We start from the raw sequence: 23794 nt of genomic DNA on the forward strand, positions 1-23794 counted from the left end.
GACCATTTAGCAAGTTCCAGAGCCACATTAGGTCAGAGGAATGTAAGTGCCGAGGGCAGCAGGCTCGGGCTGTCCCGGGTCTGTGCTTCAGTTTCTCAGTCCACAAACATGGGAAGGGATGTGAGACGGTCCAGTGGGTGGTCAAAGGCCTCACCAGGAACAGCAGCCAGCAGCTTAGCTTCGCTGCCACCCTCACCTCTATAGACATGTGCACCACCGCCCCAACCTCCATCCTGTGCTGGCTCAAGGAGCAGAGACACACATGGCATTCAGGTTTAATCAGGAAAGCAAAGTTTATTCATGTTTGAAACTACATATAACTACCACAAGGAAGACTTCTCAATCCAGGGTGTGAGCCAGTAGAAAGGAACACGGAACGCTTTTAATACATCAGAATCACCGCCACAAATTATTGTCACGACTCAGTCAGTTTCAGAATCGCATACAATACAAAAGGAGGAGAGGGCCCGCCACACAGGGTGAAATGTACAGTGCTGAATACTGAATCTGAACGCATCACAAGAACCCGCCTTTTTTTTTTCTTCTTTTTTTCTTTATGGATTAGTAACAAGATGAAGGACATTCAAACGCTTCTCAGTATTTACAACAGCTTGGCCGATCCTGTGTTAAGAGTCAGACCCAACATTGCCGATCTCGGCTTTTTAAAGGTTGCAAAAGCAACCCTGAGTTTTCTTTGAAAAGATTACAATGTACATTACATTTTGTGAAGGGAAACAAAGTTAATTACAAGATGCAAAAAGATAAGAAAGAGACGAACTACAGCGTGAGTATTGTTCAGAGGTAGTAAGTGAGCGCTCTAAGCTACAGAACATGTTGGGATTCTATTGGTTTGAATGAGTTCGCATGAGGTAATAAAGCTGTGTTTTGATTGGTGGGATGTATAAATACTCTTTTGCTACACTATATACAGCACTCCCAAGAGCAGGGCCTTCCCAGGCTGCCCAGAGGACGAGCACACCTTGACAAGTCTGTGCAGCACCCAGCGCACATGGTCAAACCCAGACAGGTCTTGTTTTCACCTCTGTAGCAGCGAGATCTTCACCTCAGGGCAATCTGGATCCGTGGTGTCATCAGCGCAGACTCTGGGCTTTGGTGCTTCAGAGGGAGAAAGGAGGCCACCAGTCTTAGACCTAATTACAACACAAACATGGCGAAGGAAGTTCTGAAACACACCTTCCTTAGGAGAGGCAGCAGACGGCGCCTCCCCTCCAAGCCCATTGGTGACATGAGGACGACAATGACTCTGCATGGAAATCTGAGGGGTTCAGCTCAGGCAAGGCGAACCTTGCACACTATAATCGGGGTCTAGCACAGACGGTACTTCTTACCCTTAAGGCCAAGTAACTGGCAACTGTGGAACCATTCATGTAAAAGATCGATAATAAATTATGATGAAACAGTCACAGAACTGTCAACAATGTTACATCTTGGCCTAATTGGATAAAGTGCTTTCTTTTAAATGTGTGTCTTAAGTTTAAATACAAATGATAATGATTCCTTAAAAAACAGGTTTCCCAAGTTCTCTAAGAAGACAAGGTTTACAGTAAAGCTGTAGGTGGTGGGTTACAAAACGCTTTCCTCCTCCTCCTATTGCTCTGAATGCGCTTATCAAGGCATGTCAGCTGGGAAAGCCCCGGGGATTAGTTAGAGGTATCCGAGTGCACGCTGCCCGGGCCTTCCGTAGGAGAAGTCACAGAAGATGGAGTTGTTGCATCCTGCCAGCCTCCATTAGCCTGAAAGGAGAGGCACAGTTCAGTGGGTGCACGTCTACATATTAATTCCACTTCCCAATTTAGAACACCCAGACGACAACATGAGAGCAAAGATGCATTAGCAAAATGTATTTTCTGAACCCGCTTTGGCAGGAGTTGGAAGGGTGCGTTAAAGTGGGATTAAATGTATGTAAAACAAATCCATCCTATCAAGTAAAGATTGGGTGATAAATCAGCTTGGTGAAGATGACTTCAGCTAGTCCCAAGCTGACATGGAGCTTGGCCTCTGATCTGCTGGTAAAAACCACCACTCAAAAGCAACCTTTCAGGAGAGGCAGTGGGGAAACCCAACTTGATGCCTTGGCGCAACCTTGAGCTCCAGGAAATAGACACTCCAGCCAGCCTCATCACTGTCCCCATGGAGAAACTGCCCACACTTCTCCCATATATGCCTGACAGTCAGCTAATGTAACCCTTGGAAAATGAAAGCCAGAATTTCCCTCCAAATAGGAGCTTCGAGAATGAAAATGTATGAACTGTGGAGGGGTACATGCTATTCAAATCAGTTTTCCAATTATCTGCAAGTGGAGCCCCTCGTTGGGATGGTGCTGCTATCCGCCACATGCCGCTGGCCCTTCCCGCCGTGGACCTGCACCAGCACTAACAGTACTCAGAAACAAATTTGCCTCATGTCTCGCCCTATAGAGGCAATTGCTGAAATCAATGTCTGATCAGATTTCTGCTGTGGCAGACAGCTTGTCGCTACGTATTTTTATGTCATTCAAGAAGAGGGAGGTGCTGGGCTTGTGAGTTGGGGAACACTGAGCAGAACTGATGGGGCAAGCCTTTCTGGAGGGAAGGCAAGGGTGAGCTGCCTGATACTGTCCCCGAGGCTTCACTAGCCTGGCCCCACACACCACAGGACTCCTTGGTTCTCTGCCTCCCTCCTGTCCATCTGTAATTTCTCCAGAGAAAGACATGCAGGTCTTTTGGGCATGACAACTGTTTCTTCCCCAACAATAGTTGTGTGTGTGTGATTGCTGTTGCTTCCTGGAACTGGGTCTGGATCCCAGGGCCTTGAGCATGCTAGGTAAGTTCTCTGTCATGGAGCCACATTCCATGACCGTGTTGTCCTTAAAAAACACCTTGTCTTCTGTTTCGCTGCATAGTTCTGCATATAAAAGCCCTCCCATCTCTCTAGGACAGTGGTTCTCAACCTTCCTAATGCTGTGACCCTTTAACATAGTTCCTCATGTTGTGGTGACGCCGACCATAAAATCATTTTCATTGCTACTTCATGAGTGTAATTTTGCTACTATTATGAATCATAATGTAAACATCTGCTATGCAGGATACCTGATATGTGACCCCTATGTAAGGGTCATTCAACTCCCCCAATGGGGTTGCGGCCCACAGGTTAAGAACCACTGCTCTAGAACCAAGGGTGAGGGCTAGAAAGAGAGGTAGACAGGCAATAGGGAGAAGGGTGGATAGGAAACCTAAAGGGCTGGTGGTCTAAATGAAAAAAAAATTGCAGCTTGAGATATCAAATTCTGGGTAGGAAAGGGAGATAAGATGAAATAATAAGCCATGGCACTGTTTTTGAAAGCTTTAATCATGCCAGGTTGGGTGGTGACAAGCCCGTGTGTGTCCCCTATCTAAATGGTGTTTCCTCTCAGGTATGGGAGTCTCCTTAGGAGAAGGAAGTCTTACACAGATCCAAGCGTAAAGAGATCCCATCTGAAGTAAACATCAGTCCTCTTTTATCCAAACTTATAAACAACAAATGTACAATATTTCTCCCTGCATGGCAGCTGCAGGAGAGCTGTCAACGAGCATTCTTCTTTTTCTTTTTCAAAATAAATTAATCCTTACTCTGCTGGTTTGAGATTATGCACTGTATTATACAACAGCGTCTTATCAGGCCTCATCAGTGAAGATGGAATTCAGTCTGTAAAAGGCTGCAGGCAATCACGACTTCATATTTTATCATGTTGATAAGGATATCGCACATTCTCTGAAGCATTTCAAAACACTTAAATGAAAAAGGAGAAATGCAACCAAAAGGCTTTTTATATGGCTTGTTGTAGGTTATTATGAGTTATTTATAAACCCAAAAAGAAAGATTTGACATTTCAAATGTAAAAGATTTGAGTATTTAATGGTCCTTTTTTTTCCTTTATAACTGAACATCCTCAATCACTTTTTAAGTCATTAATATTTACTCTTAGAGCAAACGAAGGCCCTAAAAGGGAGGCCATTCCCCTCCTCCCTGCTCCTGACACCTCCTTTACAGAGCTGTGTGTTTGCCGTTTCCCATCCACGCCAGGGTGGGCAGGAAGGGAAAGCTAGTGAATCAGTAGCAAAGGTTGCTCTATGTTAAAGCAGAGAGGCCATTAAACTCTCAGGTCACATGTTGCACCCCAGGCCCACAGCCTAGTCAGCTGCTGGAAGAATGGGGTTCTGTGTTTAGCATGGCTGCTGATATGCTGGGTCTCCAAGGTTATCACCTTCACCTGCTCTGTGCTGGGGAATTTTCCTGCTGCTTGATTCTAAGATAAATGACCTGTTTCCCACCATCTCCCGAACACAGCGCAGCTGCTAGAAAATGGCATCTTAATGGACCGGTACTTAAATGCCCACTGACGATAGGGCACCAGCCCCTTTTGGGCATCTGAGAGGGCGTCAAAGGACAGCTAGGTAACAAACATCAAGCACTGACGTTAATAAAATGAAGCCATAGCAAAGATACTGCCACCCCCAACTGCCAACAAGACATGGAGCCAAGTCCAGCGACTATTAATTTATTCATTCCCACAGCTGGCTCCCCGGGTACTCACGTTCAAGTTGTGTGGACTGTACAGAGAGTTTGCTCCAAGGCCATCACTGTAGCCTCCCGTCTGATTGATAACATGACGGAGGGTATCCACCTAGAAGTGAGACGGAACAGAATTCATCACCTCGATCTATTAAAACACCATCACTTACAAAAGGGAACAATTTGAATTATGTGTGCCACAAGGGTGGAGCATCTCCAACGAAAGACAAATTTATCAATCAAATGTGACTGGAGGGATTTCAAAGATTCCTTGCATATTTAAACTCACACACCTTTGTTTTTCACACCAGCCAAACAATAGCATCTTCATAGTAATGCAGACTTTCTATCTACAGCAAGCAAATGTGGCTGTGGGTGAAAATCTACTCCCAGATAATGAATACCGAATCAACCTCCCCACCCCAACACACACCCATCCCTGCCACCAATGCTTAAGACTAAGAGCACTTGTTCCCAGTTAAGAGGACAAGAAAGGGGTTGAACCTGGAATCTACTTTAAGAATTCAGGTTTCAGTTTCCTGACTTGCAAAAATGCAGGAATAAAAGAGCAGTGTGTTCTCTTGTTCATTCTTTCCCCCCCTCTCTCCCTACCCCCTCCCTGTCAAGCACACACAATCTTCTGTTCTGTCATAACAAAGACCCCCCCATCTCCATGAGCTCAAGCCAGAGCCGAATGCATTCACAAAGTTCATCAGCTTTGAATCATCAAAGACATTGTCCACTTGACTTCTCACTGAATTAAGAGGTGGGCAAATGTGTCCCGTTTGGATGCACCCAGCACAGGGTCTGCTTGAATGTGCAGACCACTTCATGGGTCAGAGCGGGGAAGTTTTGAGCCCAAACCCTACCCTGCCAGAAAGGCCCCAGCTGGGGCATTTCTCCTACCTGTGACTGCACATTGGCTCCGACTTGGGACCCTTGGTAAGAATCCCCATTCAGACTCTGCATGTTCATGAACATGTCCCCAGAATTTGGGAGGCTAAAAGAACCAGAAGAACCTGGAAAGGAAAGAGTTAAGTAGCTGAATAACAGAGAGCTACACACACAACCCCCAAAGACCTAGAGGCAGGGAAAGGAAAAGAGACACAGAAGGGAGGGCATGTTCAGCTCTAGAAGGACAGAGCACTAACTCGAGATCTAGAAGGTCCTGCCACTCACTCACGTTACACACGGGAAAAACCTTACAGAGGGCAAACTCAAATAAAAAACAGACAAATCAAAATAGAAAAACACCCACTGTCTTCTTATTTCCATTTCTCTCCAGACTCAGTCATCAAACGAGCTCCACACTGCTGTCACGGTGGAGAAACACCTGGAGAAAACACGCTTTCCTCACGCTTCTTCCCAGCCATTACTCCCCCTTCACATCCACTAGTGCCCATCAGAAATGACGGAAGTGCGAGAAAATAAACACCCTTCCTTCTGGACCTACATATGTATTTTAATATCACCTTAGAATGCCTCCACGCCCCTCAAATCCATCTGCTGGGGCTAGCTGCACCTTTCTTTCCCTGTCAGTTAAGTTCCCTGTAATTTAAAGACATTTCTTTGGGGGCTGGACAGATGGTTCAGCAGTTAAGAACGCTGCTTGCTCTTCCAGAGGACCCAGGTTCAATTCCCAGCACCTATATGGCAGCTCACAACTGTCTGTAACTCCAGTTCTAGGGGATCTGGCATTCTCACACAGATATACATGCAAGCAAAATCCCAACGCACATGAAATTTTAAAAAAACAATAAAGTTTAAAAAATAAAGACATTTCTTCTAACTCCAGCATGAATGCCACATAAAATGTCAACAAAATGCTCTGTCAAAAGCAGTGCATTTATCGTCAGCTATGGTTCGTACATGTAACCCCAGCTCTTCAGTTAAGTAGAGGAATCATTCATTTGAGGCCAGGTGGAATTCAAGACCATTCTGGACAACTTAGTAAAACTCTCTAAAAAAATATGATAAAATAAAATAAAATAAAATAAAAATTAAGGGCTAGTTATGTAGATGAGCGGCAAAGTACTGAGCTTTGCATATGCAAAGCCCTGGCTTCAACCCGTACCACCCCACCCACACACATGCATGCACACATAAAAGCACACACATGCACACCCCCCACATGTGTGCGCACACACATACATACACACACACAGGGCAATGCATTCATGGGTTCGATACTATATCTTTATATGTAAGTCCAGCAAGCCAAATGGCAAAGACAGAGGCTGCACCTAGATCCTGCAACTAAGTGCCCAACATCCGGCAACCAGCCCACATTCCCAGCTGCTGATTCACTCTGACAGACCACCACAAGACAGTATGTGGTAGAGCTTTACATGTCTACTGACTTAAAGGTCACAATTAAGTATAAAGATTCCAGAATCTACCAGGAGCAGGTGGGACTCATTGTGAACAGTGCGCACCAGCACAGAACATCTCCACAAGTGAACACCAATCTCCCCTTAAGCTCCACTGTGTGCTCAGTGAGGCTGCGGCTTCAGTCTATGGGATGGGGCACAGTGGCAGAAGCCTGTCTGGCTGAGTGAATGTGTCACACTCACCAGAGTTCGGCGTGGTGGGTGAGTTGGTCTGGTTGTTCTGCACGGCTGCAGCCACCGCATGTGCAGCTGTCACGGCAGTTTTTGCAGCATAGAGATTAGCCTCCTCTTGAAATTTGCCGATGTTCTTCTTGTACCTGATTCGTTTGTTGCCAAACCAGTTGGACACCTACCAAGTACAGGAACATGGAATGGGAAGGGTAGAGAAGTCACAAAGAAAAAAAGTCAAACTTCCTGTCCTTACTTGGGATGACAAGGGGAGTCTCTGGGTGACACAGCGCCTTGCCTTCACACCATATGGGTAGTGCTTAACAGTTTTAGGGGTTCGCTTTCCATTTTGGCATACTCTTTCTACTCTACTGGAAGAACAATGCTTCCTGGAACTAGCCATGGGAACACCACAATGGCTGGGGCCACTGCTCATAAAAATACCCAATGTCATCAAACATAGCAATGACACTGTTAAAAGAAGCTGAAAAGCTACTGGAAACATTTGTTAGATTAGGTATCATGAAGCGCACTTGAAGAATGACTTATTGTTCTTTTGTGGACCTGGAACAATTTTTGGCAGCTATATAGTAGAATCATGTTTGGTCTGCTGAAGAGGGACATCAATTAATAATGGATGAAAAATCCCTTTGTCTCCTGCCTTGGAAGACACTGCATGTCTGCCAAGATGGTTTCTCAGGCTCTGCCAGTGACTATGTGGGAAGCCTCAAGCTGAAAACTCAAGCCATCTCAATAAAGTCAAATGCAAATGCAGAGGAATAGCTGATTATATAAAGTAGAATACATATTTTTTCTTTTTCTTTTTTTTAAACCTCTTATGATGTCAGCTAGTACAAATTTAAAAGAGGATGCTGGCAGATGTCTGATTTCACCATAGCTCAGACAGCAAAACTGTAGCCCAATGCTCAGTGATTAGAGCCACACCATGTACCTAGGTATCTGTAAAGGAGTCATGTAGAGACACTGAAAGTCACACAGCCATATATAAGAAGGCATGCCCATACTGTATCGTGGAGTCTGCCTCTCTGTTGTTAACGTGACAACTTAAAGATATTCCTAGGAATGGCCTACTCATCCGGCAGAGGAACTGCTGGTGTAGTATCAGGGCCATTGTTCTACCCTAGGTGTTATCCAGAAGAGCTCCTCGGGGGCCCTGGGCAGAAACAAGGGGATGCAGTTCAGAGCCCTCCAACCCAATTTTCTACAGTGGGCAGCCCGCTGGCTGCCTCTGCCAAATCTTTAATTGCTTTGGAAGTGGTGCTCTCATTCTTCAGCTGATGGCACTCACCCTTTTGGAGAAAGCTAGAAAGTCCTGGCAGGGGATCCCTGAGACCAAGACAGCAATGTCCTCCCTGTTGTCCATGTGCTGCCGTAGGAGCATCAAGTACACACATTGCACACACATACACACATAAGCACACTTCTGAGGACCAATGCTACAGCACAGGCTCCCCAGACAGGAATAAAGGAAAACCCACCCAAAATCGAGACACTAGAGATCTCTACACATCTGGCTGTTTCTACCGAGAACAAGGTAGTTGTCCAGCTGTCCTCGGCCCAATGATCAGCCTCTCAGCAACGTTCTGCTAGAGGTTTATTTTTTCCATGGTTCCTCCATATTTTGTCCCTTTCTCTTCCAACACCACCTTCTCCTCCTCCTCTTCCTCCTCCGTCTCTCTGCCCCCCCCCCCCCAGTGTATCTCCTCCAAGGATCACCTGTTGGGCATTGTCTCTTTCTCTTCATCCTCATTCAAAACCTTCAGTGATCTTCTCTATATGGATAACTCTGAGGTTACTCTTTCTATTCCTAACTTCTATGAAGAACTTTATATCTGTGTAGATACCCATAAAACCCACCATAACCTCTGGCACACCTTATTTAAGAGGAAAGGCAGGAGCTTCTCCTCTTTCCTCTTCATGCGCCCTCTCAGTCCTCACCCCAGATGTGATGCCAACAGCAGAGTCCCTGACTCCATCCTTGGATAGTCCTGAGTGGGCATAATACTTTATTCTGGATGAAAAAAATCTGGTTCTCCTTCTCATGCACTAACTAGTCTCATTGCTGACAACTAGAATTAACGAAATGAAGTCCATATGCTCCAACCATAGGACCTAACCCCTCTCCGTATTCTTTCTACAGTGCAGGCCTACAGCAGGTGTGCACAGGGATGGCCTGGTGGGAAGATACTCTGGACAAAGAATCAGCACAGAGTCTGTCCAGATAAGCTGGAGATCAGAGTGGAGGGGAGAAAAGACATCACTGGTGTAGGGCTCAGGTCTGAAGCAGGAGATGGGGCATAAGAGGGATTTCTATGCAGAAAGAACCAGCATCGGTGGGTCTTATGATACCTTCCTATAGCAGAACTATGTCATTCTAAAGATTAATTTATTTTATGTGTATGCATCTATGTATGTATACCTATATGTGTTTATGTGTGCCACATAGTGTAGGAGCTTGAGCAGGCCGGTATCAGACCCCCTGGAACAGGAGCTAGAGATTCCAGGATTTGGGCCACCTGATGTGGGTACTAGGAATTGAACCTGGGTTCTCCATGAGTACAACAAGAGCTCTAAACCACTAAGTCATCTCTCCAGTTCCAAATAATGTCATTCTAAAAACAGAATGTAGGTGTAGTTTTTATGGGGCACTTGCCTGACATACACAGAGCCCTGGGTTTCATCCATAACACCACACAAACCAGGCATGGTGGTGCACACCCACAATTCCTGCATTCTGGAGGCATGGGCAAGAAGACTAGAAGTTCAAGGTTATCTTTGTCTCCATATTAAGTTCAAGGCCAGCCTTCAATGCCTGAGAAGTTGTCAGGAATAAAGGAAGGAAGAAGGGAGGGAGGGAGGAATAAAGGAAGGGAACTCATAAATCCAAAAGCCAACTAACCAACCAACCACAACCCCTGAAGAATAGGATAGAAACAGTACCCGAAGGTTCAAGTTCTGACACTGCTGGTTAAGACAAATTCTCTTGGAATCCACCTCACCTCCCATAGCTCCCAGCCTCAGCTCAGGAGGTCCATCTCCAGCTGGCATGCTCATGGCTGCTTTCACACAGAGCAGCCCTCTGACTTTCCTAACTTGACCTGGCAGGTCTTAGAAAGAGTTAAGTATTGAATATATTGTTTATAGTGCAAAGGGAGACAGTCCCCGTTAAGGGGGAAATTGGTATTTCTTAAGAATAATTAATGAAAATTTCCCAACTCTGAATTTAGCAACAAAGGCCCATCCTAGAATTCTCTCCTTCTCAACAATTCTCTGTTGGGTTCAGTACTTTGTAGTTAATATTACCTTGACAATCAGAGAAGCTATAATACATTAATGAAACCTAGCCTAGAAAATCAGATTACAGCTTTATTAACAGTTTCGTAATTGAGGAATCTCTACCATGGAAGGCCTCATCTCTGGATATGTAAGAATCCTCTGTTTATGCACACCCCTGGACCAATCAAACAACAGTCATCACTAATAAAGGTTTATTTAATTCTCACAGTAAAATTTTAATATCACCAGCAGCCTGGGGAAGCTTTAGCAAGTGGGTTTGCTTGACATCAGATCGTTTCCATTCTGCCAGTCCCAATACTTCTTAATCTTTAATATCAAGGCAATTAAAATTAATGGCCACTCATCTGCAGCTACTGTGGGCAGTGTTTCCTTGACATCTATTGTTTGATGGGATTACCTAGAGGTTAAACTAACAAGCAAGGTTTAATTGGAAGCAATGAAAGAAGCAGTGATCATACGTTATGTTTAACCTGCATAACCACATCTAAATGAATATCTAGAAATGTTAAACTATTTCTCAAATTAAAATATGCACATCACACACATTCTGATATCGCAGATTTGGATACTGTGGTAATCAGCTAGTAAGTTCACACAGCGCAACCGAGAGCAGTGTAATTAATAAAGAAATTGACACCTAAATTCAGGAATGGTTTTCATCTTTTAAACAGATACAATTACTTGCAGAAGACCTATAGTTCCTCAGTGGGAAGCAAAAAAGCTACAGGGTACACAACCCCTCTTGCAACAGTGCTCATGACAGGGCCAGGCTGCAGAACGGGCCACTAAGGATGGCTTGCTCTACAATTGAACTGTGATGGTCTGTATATTGGTCCCACAGTGGAAACAGGCAGGAAATTGGTAAAAGGGAATGGAATATGCTGTCCTGTGCTTCCCTTCTGAGTCTTACATCAAAGATCCACAGCCCTGCCTATGAGGGGGGGGCCAAAGGGCCAGGCAAAAATTTTAATATTAATTAAAAATGAGAAAAATAACACTAACACTCTCCTGTTGATGCTCAGTGTGCCCAACCCCAGGTGGAGTCTCTGGAAGTCAGAGGAGAGGGAAGGGTACATAGTGCGGGTTGCTGAATGTCTCTGGTACCTTTCTCCCAGGCCAGAAGTGACAGAAAAAGCTTCCAGTCTCTTCTACATGCTGTGACCATGCATGTTCCCCACCTACATTCTGCAGACCACCACTTTAAAAATCCAAGCTGGTTTTGGGTTGGCTCAGTGGTGCCATGTGCAAGGACCTGGGTTCAATATCTGGCATTGAAACAAAACAACAAGAAAATCCCCACAGTGACTTACTAGTTGGAAAGCTTTTCACCTTCTTTATAAGGCTTCCCCCATCCTCTCATTTTGAACTTTCAACTCAAATAGTCAATTCAAATGTAGGTGTGACGGTATAAAGGCTAAATGGTTAGGACCCACACTCCGCTTTCAAATCTACATGATGTCATCTACAAGATGAGTGACTTTCAACAAGTTGAGTCTCCTCTCATATAAAATGAGCATGATAATAATACACCCTCCTTGCAGAAAAAGTTAGGTGTGTGAGTGGTCTAGGCACATGGATTATCTGACCACTGTAGCTATTATATCATCCGTGTTTTATCAGTGAAGCCAGACCATTTATAAGTTGCCCCAAATTACACAGCAAAATTCTGTGATGGAACTAGAACTCAACCCAGTACTCCCCCATCGGCATTTTCTAAGAATGTTTACTGAGGACGTCATAGTCAGTATTGGCCTCAGGGCTGTGGAGAGCTTGGAAAGTAACCACATGGCTCCAGCCCAACTTTACAATATGATCGTGAAAGCAAGGCCAGCCCCCAAAACAATTAGCAAAACTTGAAGGACAGTGATGAGGTCACACGGAGCCACAGAGATGTCCTAGCAGGTCTGAGAAATTAGAAGACACTTCCTCAGTAGGGAACAAGTGAACTGGCCTTGACCTCACCCCACTCCTTAGTGCTTTGACTAAGTCTGAATCCCAGTGGTAAGCCCTCCAGAAGCTCACACCGACACAAACAGCACAGTGCCTCCTCTCCCCAGACCCTAGGGACTAGTCACTTCTCTGATCCTTCACCATTGCGCTCTCTTTTCTAACCATCTCTAGTATTTCTTTTTTAAAACTGTTTTTATTGAGCTATACACTCCCCCTTCTCCCTCCCCTCTCTCTTTCTACCCTACCTGTGATACCCACACTCCCAGTTTACTCAGGAGAGTTTGTCTTTTTCTCCTTTCTATGTAGATCCATGTATGTCTCTCTTAGGGTCCTCTTTGTTGTCTAGTTTCTCTGTGATTGTGGCCTATAGGCTAGTTTTTCTTTGCTTTATGTCTACAAGCCACTTATGAGTGAATACATATTATATTTGTCTTTCCGACTCTGGGTCACCTCACTTAATATGTTTTTTTTTCCTAAATCTGTCCAGTTGCCTGGAAATTTCAAGATGTCATTATTTTTTACCGCTGTGTAGTCTCCATCTCTCTTTTGGTAGTGAAAGAGTCAGGAAAAACCGTTCTAAGGGAAGAGGCTGGGAGCATCTAGCAGTGTTTCTGGAAGAGCTGAGATCTGAGAGGACAACCAAGGAGTAAGCGACATTTCGGGTAAGGGAGGGAGAGACACTGGGATGTGTGTCAGCCAAGATCCCTGCAGGTGGGGCAGCTGTGGTTGAGGAAGGGACAGGTAGAGCCTGCCAGGGTGCCTAGAAGGTCTCACACCGCTGCAGCCCCAGGGTCCACAATATGATGGCTGATGGCGAGGGCTGCTGGAGCTGGCCTGTACAGTGGGAAGGGTCTGTGAGCATTTGCTGGAATCCTCCCTAAAGTAATTTTGAAAAATCATGTACTTGCTCACACATTTTTTTATTCCTTGTACATTTTTAAAGTTGGCATGCACAATTTTTCGTTATAAGTCTTAAGAGTTATAAACAATGTTATTCAGTATGTCACAAATGTTGACATTTCAAAATAAAACTGCAACACTACTCCTTAAAATGTGGTCAAATACAATAGCACACCAATTCAATACCACTATCCACGTTCAAACAAACACACTTGCTTTTTGAGATTCAGAATTTTACATTTTTGTTCTTAAAAATATATTTCCATTTTATTTCTCCCCCACATTATCCTAATGCAATATACTTTTATGCATAGCATAAGAAATATATGGAAATTTAAACATTTCAATTGTTTTTATTTCCTATAATTATAAGGTTATATATGTTTGGTATTTCCTTCTGGATTAAGCTGTCACTGCACTTAATCTAAAATTGGTCAAAGCAATACAAATATACTTACTTTGGTAAATAAAAGTACTTATTTTGAACAATAAATGTAAGTTTATTATACATGCATTTCTTGATCAGAGAGGCAAGGGTTATAAAATTCTGAATGAAGCATAGGTTTTTACCAATATGCTTCATATTACCCCGTTCTGAGGACCAAAGAGGGACTCAAAAGACTCTGAGGTACTAGGCCAATTATTTCTTCTGGAATGGGGAATGGGAGGTGGGAGGAAGGAAAAGACAAGTGACATGAAGCTTCCTTCAGCAACTGTAAGGAGCTGGGTTTGAGGAAGGAGAACACGCACTCATACAAAGGCCCATCAGTGAGATTTAAGCCTCTGCATGGATGCGTTAGGGCACATCCTCAGCTCCTGGTTGGATCACCAGGGTCTCCCTGGAGAATGTTGTCTGAAGTGATTGAGTTAACTCTAGCTAGGAGTTAATCCTTCTTGTGACCATAGAAGGGAAACCCTAGGGCAGGGTGTACTTGGAGAAGGCCTCCTTCACTGTAAGCATGGAGCTCACTTGGGGAACCATTCCCATGGGACACAAAGAACATTTGCACTAGACCAAGAACAAATTCGTCAGCTCCAGGAAATCAAAGATGTTCTGAGTAAAGAAAAAAATTGTGTGTGTGACTTATTATTTAGCGTAACTTTTCTGGAGATGATGCCAACAAAAATATATATCCTTTGACCAACATTATTATAAGAACTTATCTTGAGGAATTTACAGATACTTGTACAAAGATATTTACCACACTCCCATTTACAATAACAGCAACAACAAAAAAGACAAAATTTATAGGAACGTGTATGATGGAAAACAATCATTGATTACAGATCATGTTGAAGAGAAATACTTATTGACATGACACTATTCATAATATACTGCGAAGAGGGGAAAAGCTAAGTTTTCCTTTCATACAATATGCAGTCGTTGTGTGTGAAAGACATAGATGCATACATACATAGACTTGCATTCACACACAGGAAGAAAGTATCATCCCAACTACCAAAAGGAGGGCATGATTAAGAGCAGACTTTGTTGGCAGATAAGATTTCTATAAAGTACTTCTATCTGTACAAACATGGTAGTGTGTGGTGTTCTCATACACACCAAGACAGCCATGTCAATGGGCAATCACTGTCCTGGCTGCACTTCACTGTCAACAGAAATGCCATTATGCAGCTTTGCTTTCCAAGGCAATTACTGAGGCTGAACATGGCAGCACATGGTTGTAGTCTCAGCACATGGGACGCTGAGGTGGAAGGATGGCTTGAGCCTGGGTGGTCGAGACCAGTCTAGGCAACACGGTACAGTAAGTATATACCATTAGAAAGTCTAACACCAAAGAGTTTTATGCTGGCCCCAGGCCTACAGAAAAAATCAACTCTTGTTCCTTGTTTGAGAGAGGTTTCAAATATCAGGCTTGAGAATTCTGAATACAAAATTAAAATCTCTTTTTAAATCTCAAGCCATTAAAATTTTTCAACAGCTTTGTGTTTAAGAAAAGTTCTATGTTAAAATAAAAAGTCAACCCATCTACAATGTCTGTACAGTCACCAACAGGCAACCAACTGATCAGCTGGTTTTAATTCTATGTTCCATTTCCATTTCTACCACATTCTTTTATCATGTCAATACCAACATTAAATAAAGAAGAAACCATCACTTAAAGACTTTCCCCGCACAAGTGCAAGGTACAAGCTCTTCCTTCACAGCGCTTCTGCACAGACGGCGTCAGGGAGAGGAGTCCGCTAACATGGAAGCATCACTATCAAAATTAACAAACTGAAAATTTATGAAGCACAGCTCTTGACAAACTTGCCAATGTGTCTCCTCATGTTTACTTGTGACGCATGCTTTATGTACTGTGCCTAATTAAACAGACATTATGGAAAACTGAAATGGCGATCTGTGTAAAATGGGACATGACAGTGTATCTGCATGGTTAATGTTTTGCCTCAATCAAATAGTTCTTCCCTAATCAATAAGTTCTCATTCTCATGCTATCAGTTTTAAATGAAGAATAAAAAGCAAGTCTAAGTTGTCTTAAAGTAAATGTGTTGGTAAACACTAAGCCTCAACTCATTCACCCCTCTGCCCTGCAAGGCAGGCGTCTGGTAGCTTCTGAAGGGCAGGAAGCCTAGACAGTCACATGGTATGTGTCCCCAGGGGCTCCAAAGGACAGATAAATGGGCCTGAGCGCTAACCAGAGCCATCTGCAAACTCCTGCCTGTCTGACTACGGGCTAGTCATGAGAGTTAAGGCTCACCTGTCCTGCGCTACAAGAGGGCCGTGATGCCCACTCATGGCGCTGCTGTGAAAATTAATCTTTCTATTGCAAAACCCTATGGGGTTAAAATATGGATCAGATTAATAATCCAAACCTTTTAAATTTCCATTTTAGAAAACAAACTCCAAATTTATAATAACTGGCTTGAAAACCAACTTGAGACACAGTCCACCTCTAACGCTAGAACCAAAAAACTTAAGATTCTGCTTCCACACTATTTGAAATAATTTAAAGTAGATCTACTTGTCAAGTATTTTTTTGTTTGTTTGTTTGTTTGAAGCTGTGAAAATTTTTTATCACCATAATGTGCTGACACATTACAGTTCGGCTTCGCCCTTTCTCCTCTCCACATGATAGACTGGTAACCACCCGTGACATTTACAAAGAGGCTCATCTGCGAGTCTATAAACTGTCAGCCTTGCAGCCAGAGTGCAGAGGACGGCACCGCTCATCTTCCTAAAACCCGTGCTGAGAGCTGCTTCCACAGATGGTGCGCCCTTTAAGATTACTTCTCTTTCCTCCCTCAGAAAAAAATCATTTCTCCCACTTCTAAAAATAAATCTAGGTTAGGTAAACACTCCATGGCTTCCTTCCTAGGCTCTAGAGAAGCCACAACATCTCACAACAGGGGCATCACAGCTACAGAGCTGCTCTCAGTAGTGGAACTGTCACTGGGTAACACAGCATTCCAGAATCCAAACTCAAGGGTACTCTAAATAATAACAGGGCAGATTTTTACCCTGAGACGTTTCATATAAATCTAATGCCAGTAAATAAAAACATAAAATTTTATTCAGCCTTATATAAAAGTCCTAGCCAACCACTACTATCCACCACACACACGCCAGTTTCTTTTGAAAAATCCAGAAAAATGTCATTGGCTTTCTTTCCTTCTCTTTATTACTATTTCTTACAATGCTGGAGGTCATCCTAGGGCTTCTCACACACTAAGAACACTGGCCCCTGACTGACTTCATTTAAAAAGGAGAGATCTAGTCTCAAAAGGAATCCCGCCCTTGAACGTACATGAATACATCTCACCAAGACCGCATCACAGGAGTAAAGAATACAGCAGGGCTATGTCGTGAGAGCCTAAGAACAGACTCATTCCTTCCTCTCCCTGGATCTCGGGCTTTTGGAGTCTGTGAGAACTTGGGGGCTAGGTGTTGCAGTTAGAACCCTGATTTGTTGTGAGGTGAGAACCACTAGCTCCTGTCCCAAATGATCAGCTTTCACCCCCAAATGCTGCCTAAATGGATGCTAAATAGTACTGGCAGGGTACTCATGACACACCACTCTACACTGCAATCTACACAGGTGATCTCAGTAAACACTGAATCTCGCCAAGAGACATCAGCACTCCTTTTACACATAAAGCATGACTCGATTAAACAGCCTGCTCCAGGTCCTGGCACTCAGAATATGTGACATGAGAGGGCACTCCCACTGTCTGGTGGGCTAGTAACTCGCCTAGGAGCTAGTGCACCTGAAGGACAATAGTTTAACAAGATGAGTAAGACACGAGAAAAGGAAAATTACCACTCTAGGATGTCCCTCCTTTGGTCTTCCATTGTCACCTTAAATGGTACCAGTTAATAAAACCATCAGTTTTTTTTTTTTCCACATTCCACCCATAGGCTCTAAGATCTCCCAGTGCTCAGGCCACTGACAGGCGTTGCCAGTGATTCTACTTTTGGACTGGTCTCCAGCCAGACAATTCACCCCACACATCTCATGAGTGTTGAAAACACACCATGTTCCCCAAAGCAGCCCTTTATTGTGGCCTTGACCTCTCGCATGCCGTCTTAACTTCATTCTCATTCTGTAGGTCCCCACCCATCCTCTTGTAGTACCACGTGGCATCATTTATCAAGGCTTCCTAAGAGTGCGGTGCCATGCTAAGCACTCTGTGGCTATCAATCCTCCTAACAACCCAATGAGGTAGGTTTTACTATTTTCCCTATTTTATAAACAAGAAAACAAAGACATAAAGAGTCTCACTAAATATTCCAGGCATGCAACTAGCAAATGGTGGAGCACACAAGCGAGCCATGCCGGTCTGAGTTCAGAACAGCTCTAGTTACTCGCGTCTTGGTTAGGCTCCCATTTCTGCTTAGAAAGTTGTCTTTTCATTCTATTTCCAAGAATGAAATCTTCAAACACACATGACTCATGCTGAACACTAAAAGACTGAAGACTCAAGTGTTTACCTACGTATGTCCCTGTGTGAGTTTGTCCATGTGAATGCAGATAACCTGGAGGTCAAAGGCATTGGATGGCCCAGAGCTGAGTTACAAGCTGTTGCAAGCTGCCACATGTGGATTCTGGACACTGAACTTGGTTCACTACAAGAAGTGTGTACTCTTAACCATGAGCCATCTCTCCAGTCCCGTAAGACAGACTTTTCAAAGAAGCAGTGCTTGGTTTTGGTGGGATGTAGTCTATTTTTCTTCAATTATGGTCATCTCTCCTATTTCCTTCTTTCTGTTCTTCTAGTCCTCCTATTAGTATCCCTTAACATTCTGAGATGGTCCCCTATCATTTACCTCCAGCCATCTGTGTGTATGTATATAATATGCATATATATATAATATATGTACACACACCATACGTCTATGCATACATATTCTATATACGTATATATAGAGAATTTATGCGTTCATTTCTAAGCAAGGCCTTAGGAAAAGTCAGTGAAATTTTAATATATTGCATTTCTGTTATCAGTTAATTAAAATGTTTTCAAATTTACATTGTAGATCCTGCATTAACCCAGAGGTTATTAAAGCTACTGGTTGAATTCCACTCAAATGGAATTTTCTAGTGACTTTTTATCACTGATGTCTACTTTAATTCTGCTGTATTTGGAAAGCATATTCTGCTTTAACTTGTTGAAAATATACTAAGAAGCCGGGCGGTGGTGGCGCACGCCTTTAATCCCAGAACTTGGGAGGCAGAGGTAGGTGGATCTCTGTGAGTTCGAGACCAGCCTGGTCTACAAGAGCTAGTTCCAGGACAGGCTCCAAAGCCACAGAGAAACCCTGTCTCGAAAAACCAAAAAAAAAAAAAAAGAAAATATACTAAGAAGCCACCCACGGTAGAACGTCACTGTTATTACAGCACACTTAGGTGGAAGTCAGAAGATGAGGGCTTGAACAGCAAGCTCCAGGTCAGCCTGGGCTACCTGAGTACCTGTCCCTCCCAAAAACCTAAATAAATAAAGAGAAAAATAGCATGTATTAGAGGTGTTTCATTAGCCTAGAATACATGGCTAATGTCTAAAATGGACAAATATTGAAATATATATCTGCAATTGTTGGATAGAGTGTTTTATGTAACTGAGAACTTGTATTCACATCTTCTCTATCGGTGACACTTAAAATGTTCCAGAATTACCAACATCAGTATTAAAGTAGGATCTACAGGAGGTCAGATCCTTTGGTTCAGAACTTACAGACACAGGGTCCTGAAATCTGCATTCTGACAGGTCTCTGGATCATTCTTATACATACTAAAGTGTAAAAGGCACTTTCTTGTGTCTGTGCTAAAATGTGCATGTGTGTCTATCTGCTGCTCAGAAACAGAAAAATATGGAATTCTGCTGTAATTTTTGGGTTTTAATTTTTCTTTGAAATTACTGAAGTTTTGGCTTTATGGGTGTGAGTTGATATTATTGGTGCTCAAAAAAGTAGAGCTGCTATCACAACATTATTTTGTTTCGCCAGTGAAGCTTTTTGTCTTGAAGCCTTTTGAATCTGGTATAGCTTTCTGTTGGCTATTGCTTGCCTGCTCTACAACTTTTAGATTACTACTCTTGCTTTTCCCACGTCCTTATATTTTAAGTATGTCTCTCAGAGAATACATAGTTTTCATTTTATTTGACTATGTTTTCTGCTTACTTAGACTATCATATGATTATTGATATATTTGGTAATTATATCTCATAAGTACTTCTAATTTGTTTCATCCTGCCTCTTTTTAACCCTCTTTATTTGACAATCATATAGCCCTTCAGCACTCTTGAAGTGACTAAAGATTTCACATTCTTGACTTCTATAGTTTAACATTAATTGGCACTTTATTAGTTGGTATTTTCCAGAAAAATGCAAGAACCTTAAAATACCCCCTTCATCACTTACAAGGCATTATAATCATGCTTTCATTCTATGCATGCTATAAACAAAATAGGACATTAGGATCCTTATGCAATAGATTTTCATTCAGACCCACACAGCGACCCTCTGCTTGCCATTTCCTACATCTGCCATCCTGTTGGAAATCTTTTTAATTCTCTATGAAGAATTCCTTTTATATTTTTTTTAAAGAAAAAGAGAGACAAATTCTTTCAATTTTTGATAAAAAAAAATCTTATTTGACTTCTATCAAAAAGCATGTTTGGCAGGTATGAAATTCCCAGCTGACATTTGCTTTAAATCATCTCTGACGATGCCGGCCCTCCCTGTCACAGCTTTATTACTCAGTTCAGTTAGTGGATGGTGTAAGTGTTGCTTTTTTAGCACAATCTTATTTTCCCTCTGGATGCCTTTGTTTTGACTGCTTAGTGTGGATTACTATTTATTTATTCTGTGTGGAGACTACAGTTCCTCCTGAATCAGGGGCTTGGAGTCTGCCATAAAATTTACAAAGCATTCATTTAGTACATTTAAATTGATATGCAGTGCTGGAGCTAGAATTATTTTCACAAATCTCATCATGCATCTCTTCAGCATACTTCTTGTTCTATGGGATAGCAGCTAACACTACACACATATAGCCTAATAATCACACCTTTTCATTTGATATTGTTATATGATATCTCATACAATTGCTCATACTTACAGTAATTACATGAACTACATTAATCTGGGTTATACCAAATACACTTACATATAAATCTGAATATGTACTCATGCATGTGTGCATATATATACATACACATGACTTTACTAATTAGAATGTGAGCCCCAGAGGGCAGGATCTCTGTGGCATTCATTATATAACATTGCCCAATGACTCTGAAGTTGCTAGTTGAATGCTATTGAGTAAGCTAATTAATAGATACAAGTAAGACATCTAAACCACTCAATCTCACAAGTGCAGGCTCTCCGCAGTCAGGGTCAATTCTGACGTTCCAGTACCACATCTACCATCTTAAGCCACTTACCAAGCAAGCATTTCATGTCTGGGTTGGACACTGCTAGACACTAAGAATATAGCACTGAGTAAGACAAGCAGTTCTAAACAACATGGAATTCACCACCTCTAAATGAACACCACTGGACAGTTCAATGCTCAGAATTAATTATGGTAAGAGTTGTGGAGGAAAAGGAGCTATGAGACTAGGCAAGGAAGGGCATAAACTGTCATCAAGGGAAGCTAACTTCGAAGGAGCAGAAATCGGTACACCGTTTTTCCATGGTTCTTGTGGGTAGAGACCATAAGAGAAACACATATATACTTGACACTTATACATTCTGACTCTTACATCCACTTGTAGGTGACTTCCAAGTATTTTCTCTCTGAAGCCCCCCTAATTCTATTTCTAGTCCAGTCATATACATGGAGAAAGCAGGTGGAGGTACAAAGCTTCACTCAAAGCCACAGGGATGGTTTGGAGACAGTAATCTTGATTCCTAGAACATCACCTCCACAGGACAAAACTCGCTATGGCCACCTGACAGACCAGCCTGGTGATGAGTTTTCTTTGCTAAAAATGTCTTTCCTTCGTGATCTGAGGACATCTTCTCCATGTCATCTTTCCTACAGGGCCTTTCCTGGTACTGTCAGCAGGAAGTAAGCCTCTCCTCAGTGTGTCTGGGCACAGCTGACAAGTGAGCAGGGACCGAGAAGTGGCCAATAGAAAAGGAAAAGGCAGTAAAGAGCACCTTTGGAAAAGGCTTCTGGAAGGGAGCATCACAGACTCGTAGAGAGGGGTGCCAGAGGGCTTGGGCATGAATCCTGTACAGATCTGGGTCTTTGCCCTTAGGCTACCCCATCTATTTTCTGATCCCTCCTATCTCTTGCTCTCCACCCTGCTGTGGGCCCTGGGGCTGCCCTCTGCCTCAGGCTTGCCAGTTGCTGCAGGCTGGTAGGAGATGAGAGAAAAGGAGGCCACAGTATCTACTCCCCTGGCATCCTCGCTGTAAAGCTGCCTCTTCTCGGAACTTGTTACTTCTTTCTCCATCTAACCTCCTTCCTAGGTCCTGGCAACCCTTCCTGTATCTCCTGGGGCTAAGAGGCAGCAACAGAACCAATTGCCAGCAACATCCATTGTTTCCCTACACTCTGCCCACAGTTTTATAAATAGACACTTTATTAAAATTGTCTGACATTATTCTATTTTGAGCACGCCATCTGTTTTCTGCTGGGACCCTGACTTGCAGATTAGCCTACTGCCCTGACAAGCCTCGCAGAAGTGAGGCTCTAGAAAGGTGAGATGCAGTGATGAGAGACGGCATGCGGAGGGACTGGAGGGAACACACGTTTACACGGAAGAACAGGACGGGGTAAAGTGAAGGAGGCAAAGCTGGCAGGTCCACATTCAGATGAAAATTCCTTTAGGGAAGAAGAATTCAAAACCACTTAAGTCTACCATGGCAACAGAACAGTCCCTCTGCTCTTAGGTCTGGGTATCACAAGGGGTGATAGAGGTTCCCTTAGAAAAGCCAGTCTGAAACAGGCATACTTGACATTCCTGGAGCAAACCCTACCACCCAGGGTAGACAGCCCCATCTTCAGATAACTCAGGTGTCCCTGGTCTGCACTAGGTGTTACAGCCCATTCAAAGCACTCTCATAGTTTTACATCTGGCTCTTTTATTCTTCACACATTGTTTAATGACAGTCGCATCTCCACTAGGGTACAAAATAGGAGCTTTTAGAACATGAGAGTCTGTCATCTTTCAAAACACTGGAAAAGAACCTCTGTAACACAATAGCAGCCATTTTCCTCCAAGCTGTTTCTGGTCTATCTACAGCACACTTACAGCCGAAACCCATTTCTGCTGGTGTCTGCTGCCAAAGCAACTGAAAAGGCCTTTATGGACAGCTGAAGCAGATATGGTAATTTGATAGTCATCTTTTTTTTTCCTGCTCTAATAATTACTTTAATGGTCGTCTTCTTGTTTTAATAGATTTTTTTAATAAGGAAATCTTACTTACAAATTTTAATTAGCTTACTGAATATTCACTGCTTTGGAGTAAGTAGTTTAATGAGTAAGAGATCTCAGACTACTAACTAGCCTAGCTTCTCCCCAGTAGCTAGGGAGAGGAAGCAGTCCTCCTGAGAGTTCAGGCTGTACGTACAGCCAGACTCTAGCCTGGGCCCCTGGGATGCAGGAACCACACTGCCACTGGCAGGAAAAAGGTAACAATCCACTTTCTTCCTTTTTATCAAGCATCTCTACCCCAATTTCACCACTTATGAAAGCCTGCGACAGTCCTTGTCAAATCACTCCTGAGCCTCTGTCCCTTATCTGTAAGGAGCAGGGCTGTGTCCTCTGTGCTGGACTGTTAACAGACAGGTCCTGTGCAAGGCTTTGGGGTATGCTAACGGCAAGAATGAAGAATTGACCTCAATGCCACTTAACCTCTACTGTTTCTAGTTCTCTTCTTTCCTTACAGTGCTGTTACGACAGCAATGAAAAATATGTTAACATTTTTCATTCTAAAAACAGCTAACAGAGAAGACAGACTCAGAATCGGAATCAGGAGAACAATGGAGGCTTTGTGTCTTCCAAACTTGAATAATCCATGTGGGTTAGCTCTACTCAAAAGT

The 23794-nt window shown here is 43.1% G+C and overlaps 1 protein-coding gene across 2 annotated transcripts in view; it reads right to left on the reverse strand.

The window, feature by feature from the left end:
* Positions 1-286: 286 nt before the first annotated feature.
* The window catches only part of Pbx3 (PBX homeobox 3), a 190581-nt gene continuing 167073 nt past the window's right edge, over positions 287-23794 (reverse strand). Inside the window, exons 6-9 of one of the 2 annotated variants that reach the window (XM_057755789.1) lie at positions 7125-7290; positions 5458-5570; positions 4574-4663; positions 287-1754 (exon numbers count right to left, since the gene is read on the reverse strand). In XM_057755789.1, the coding sequence (XP_057611772.1) occupies positions 1662-1754; positions 4574-4663; positions 5458-5570; positions 7125-7290 (462 nt within the window). In that variant the 3' untranslated portion in view covers positions 287-1661. The remainder of the gene's footprint in view (positions 1755-4573; positions 4664-5457; positions 5571-7124; positions 7291-23794) is intronic. The other variant, XM_057755790.1, reaches the window with a different exon arrangement.

Source organism: Chionomys nivalis, chromosome 22 (genome assembly GCF_950005125.1).
Source record: "Chionomys nivalis chromosome 22, mChiNiv1.1, whole genome shotgun sequence".
Taxonomy (NCBI): domain Eukaryota; kingdom Metazoa; phylum Chordata; class Mammalia; order Rodentia; family Cricetidae; genus Chionomys; species Chionomys nivalis.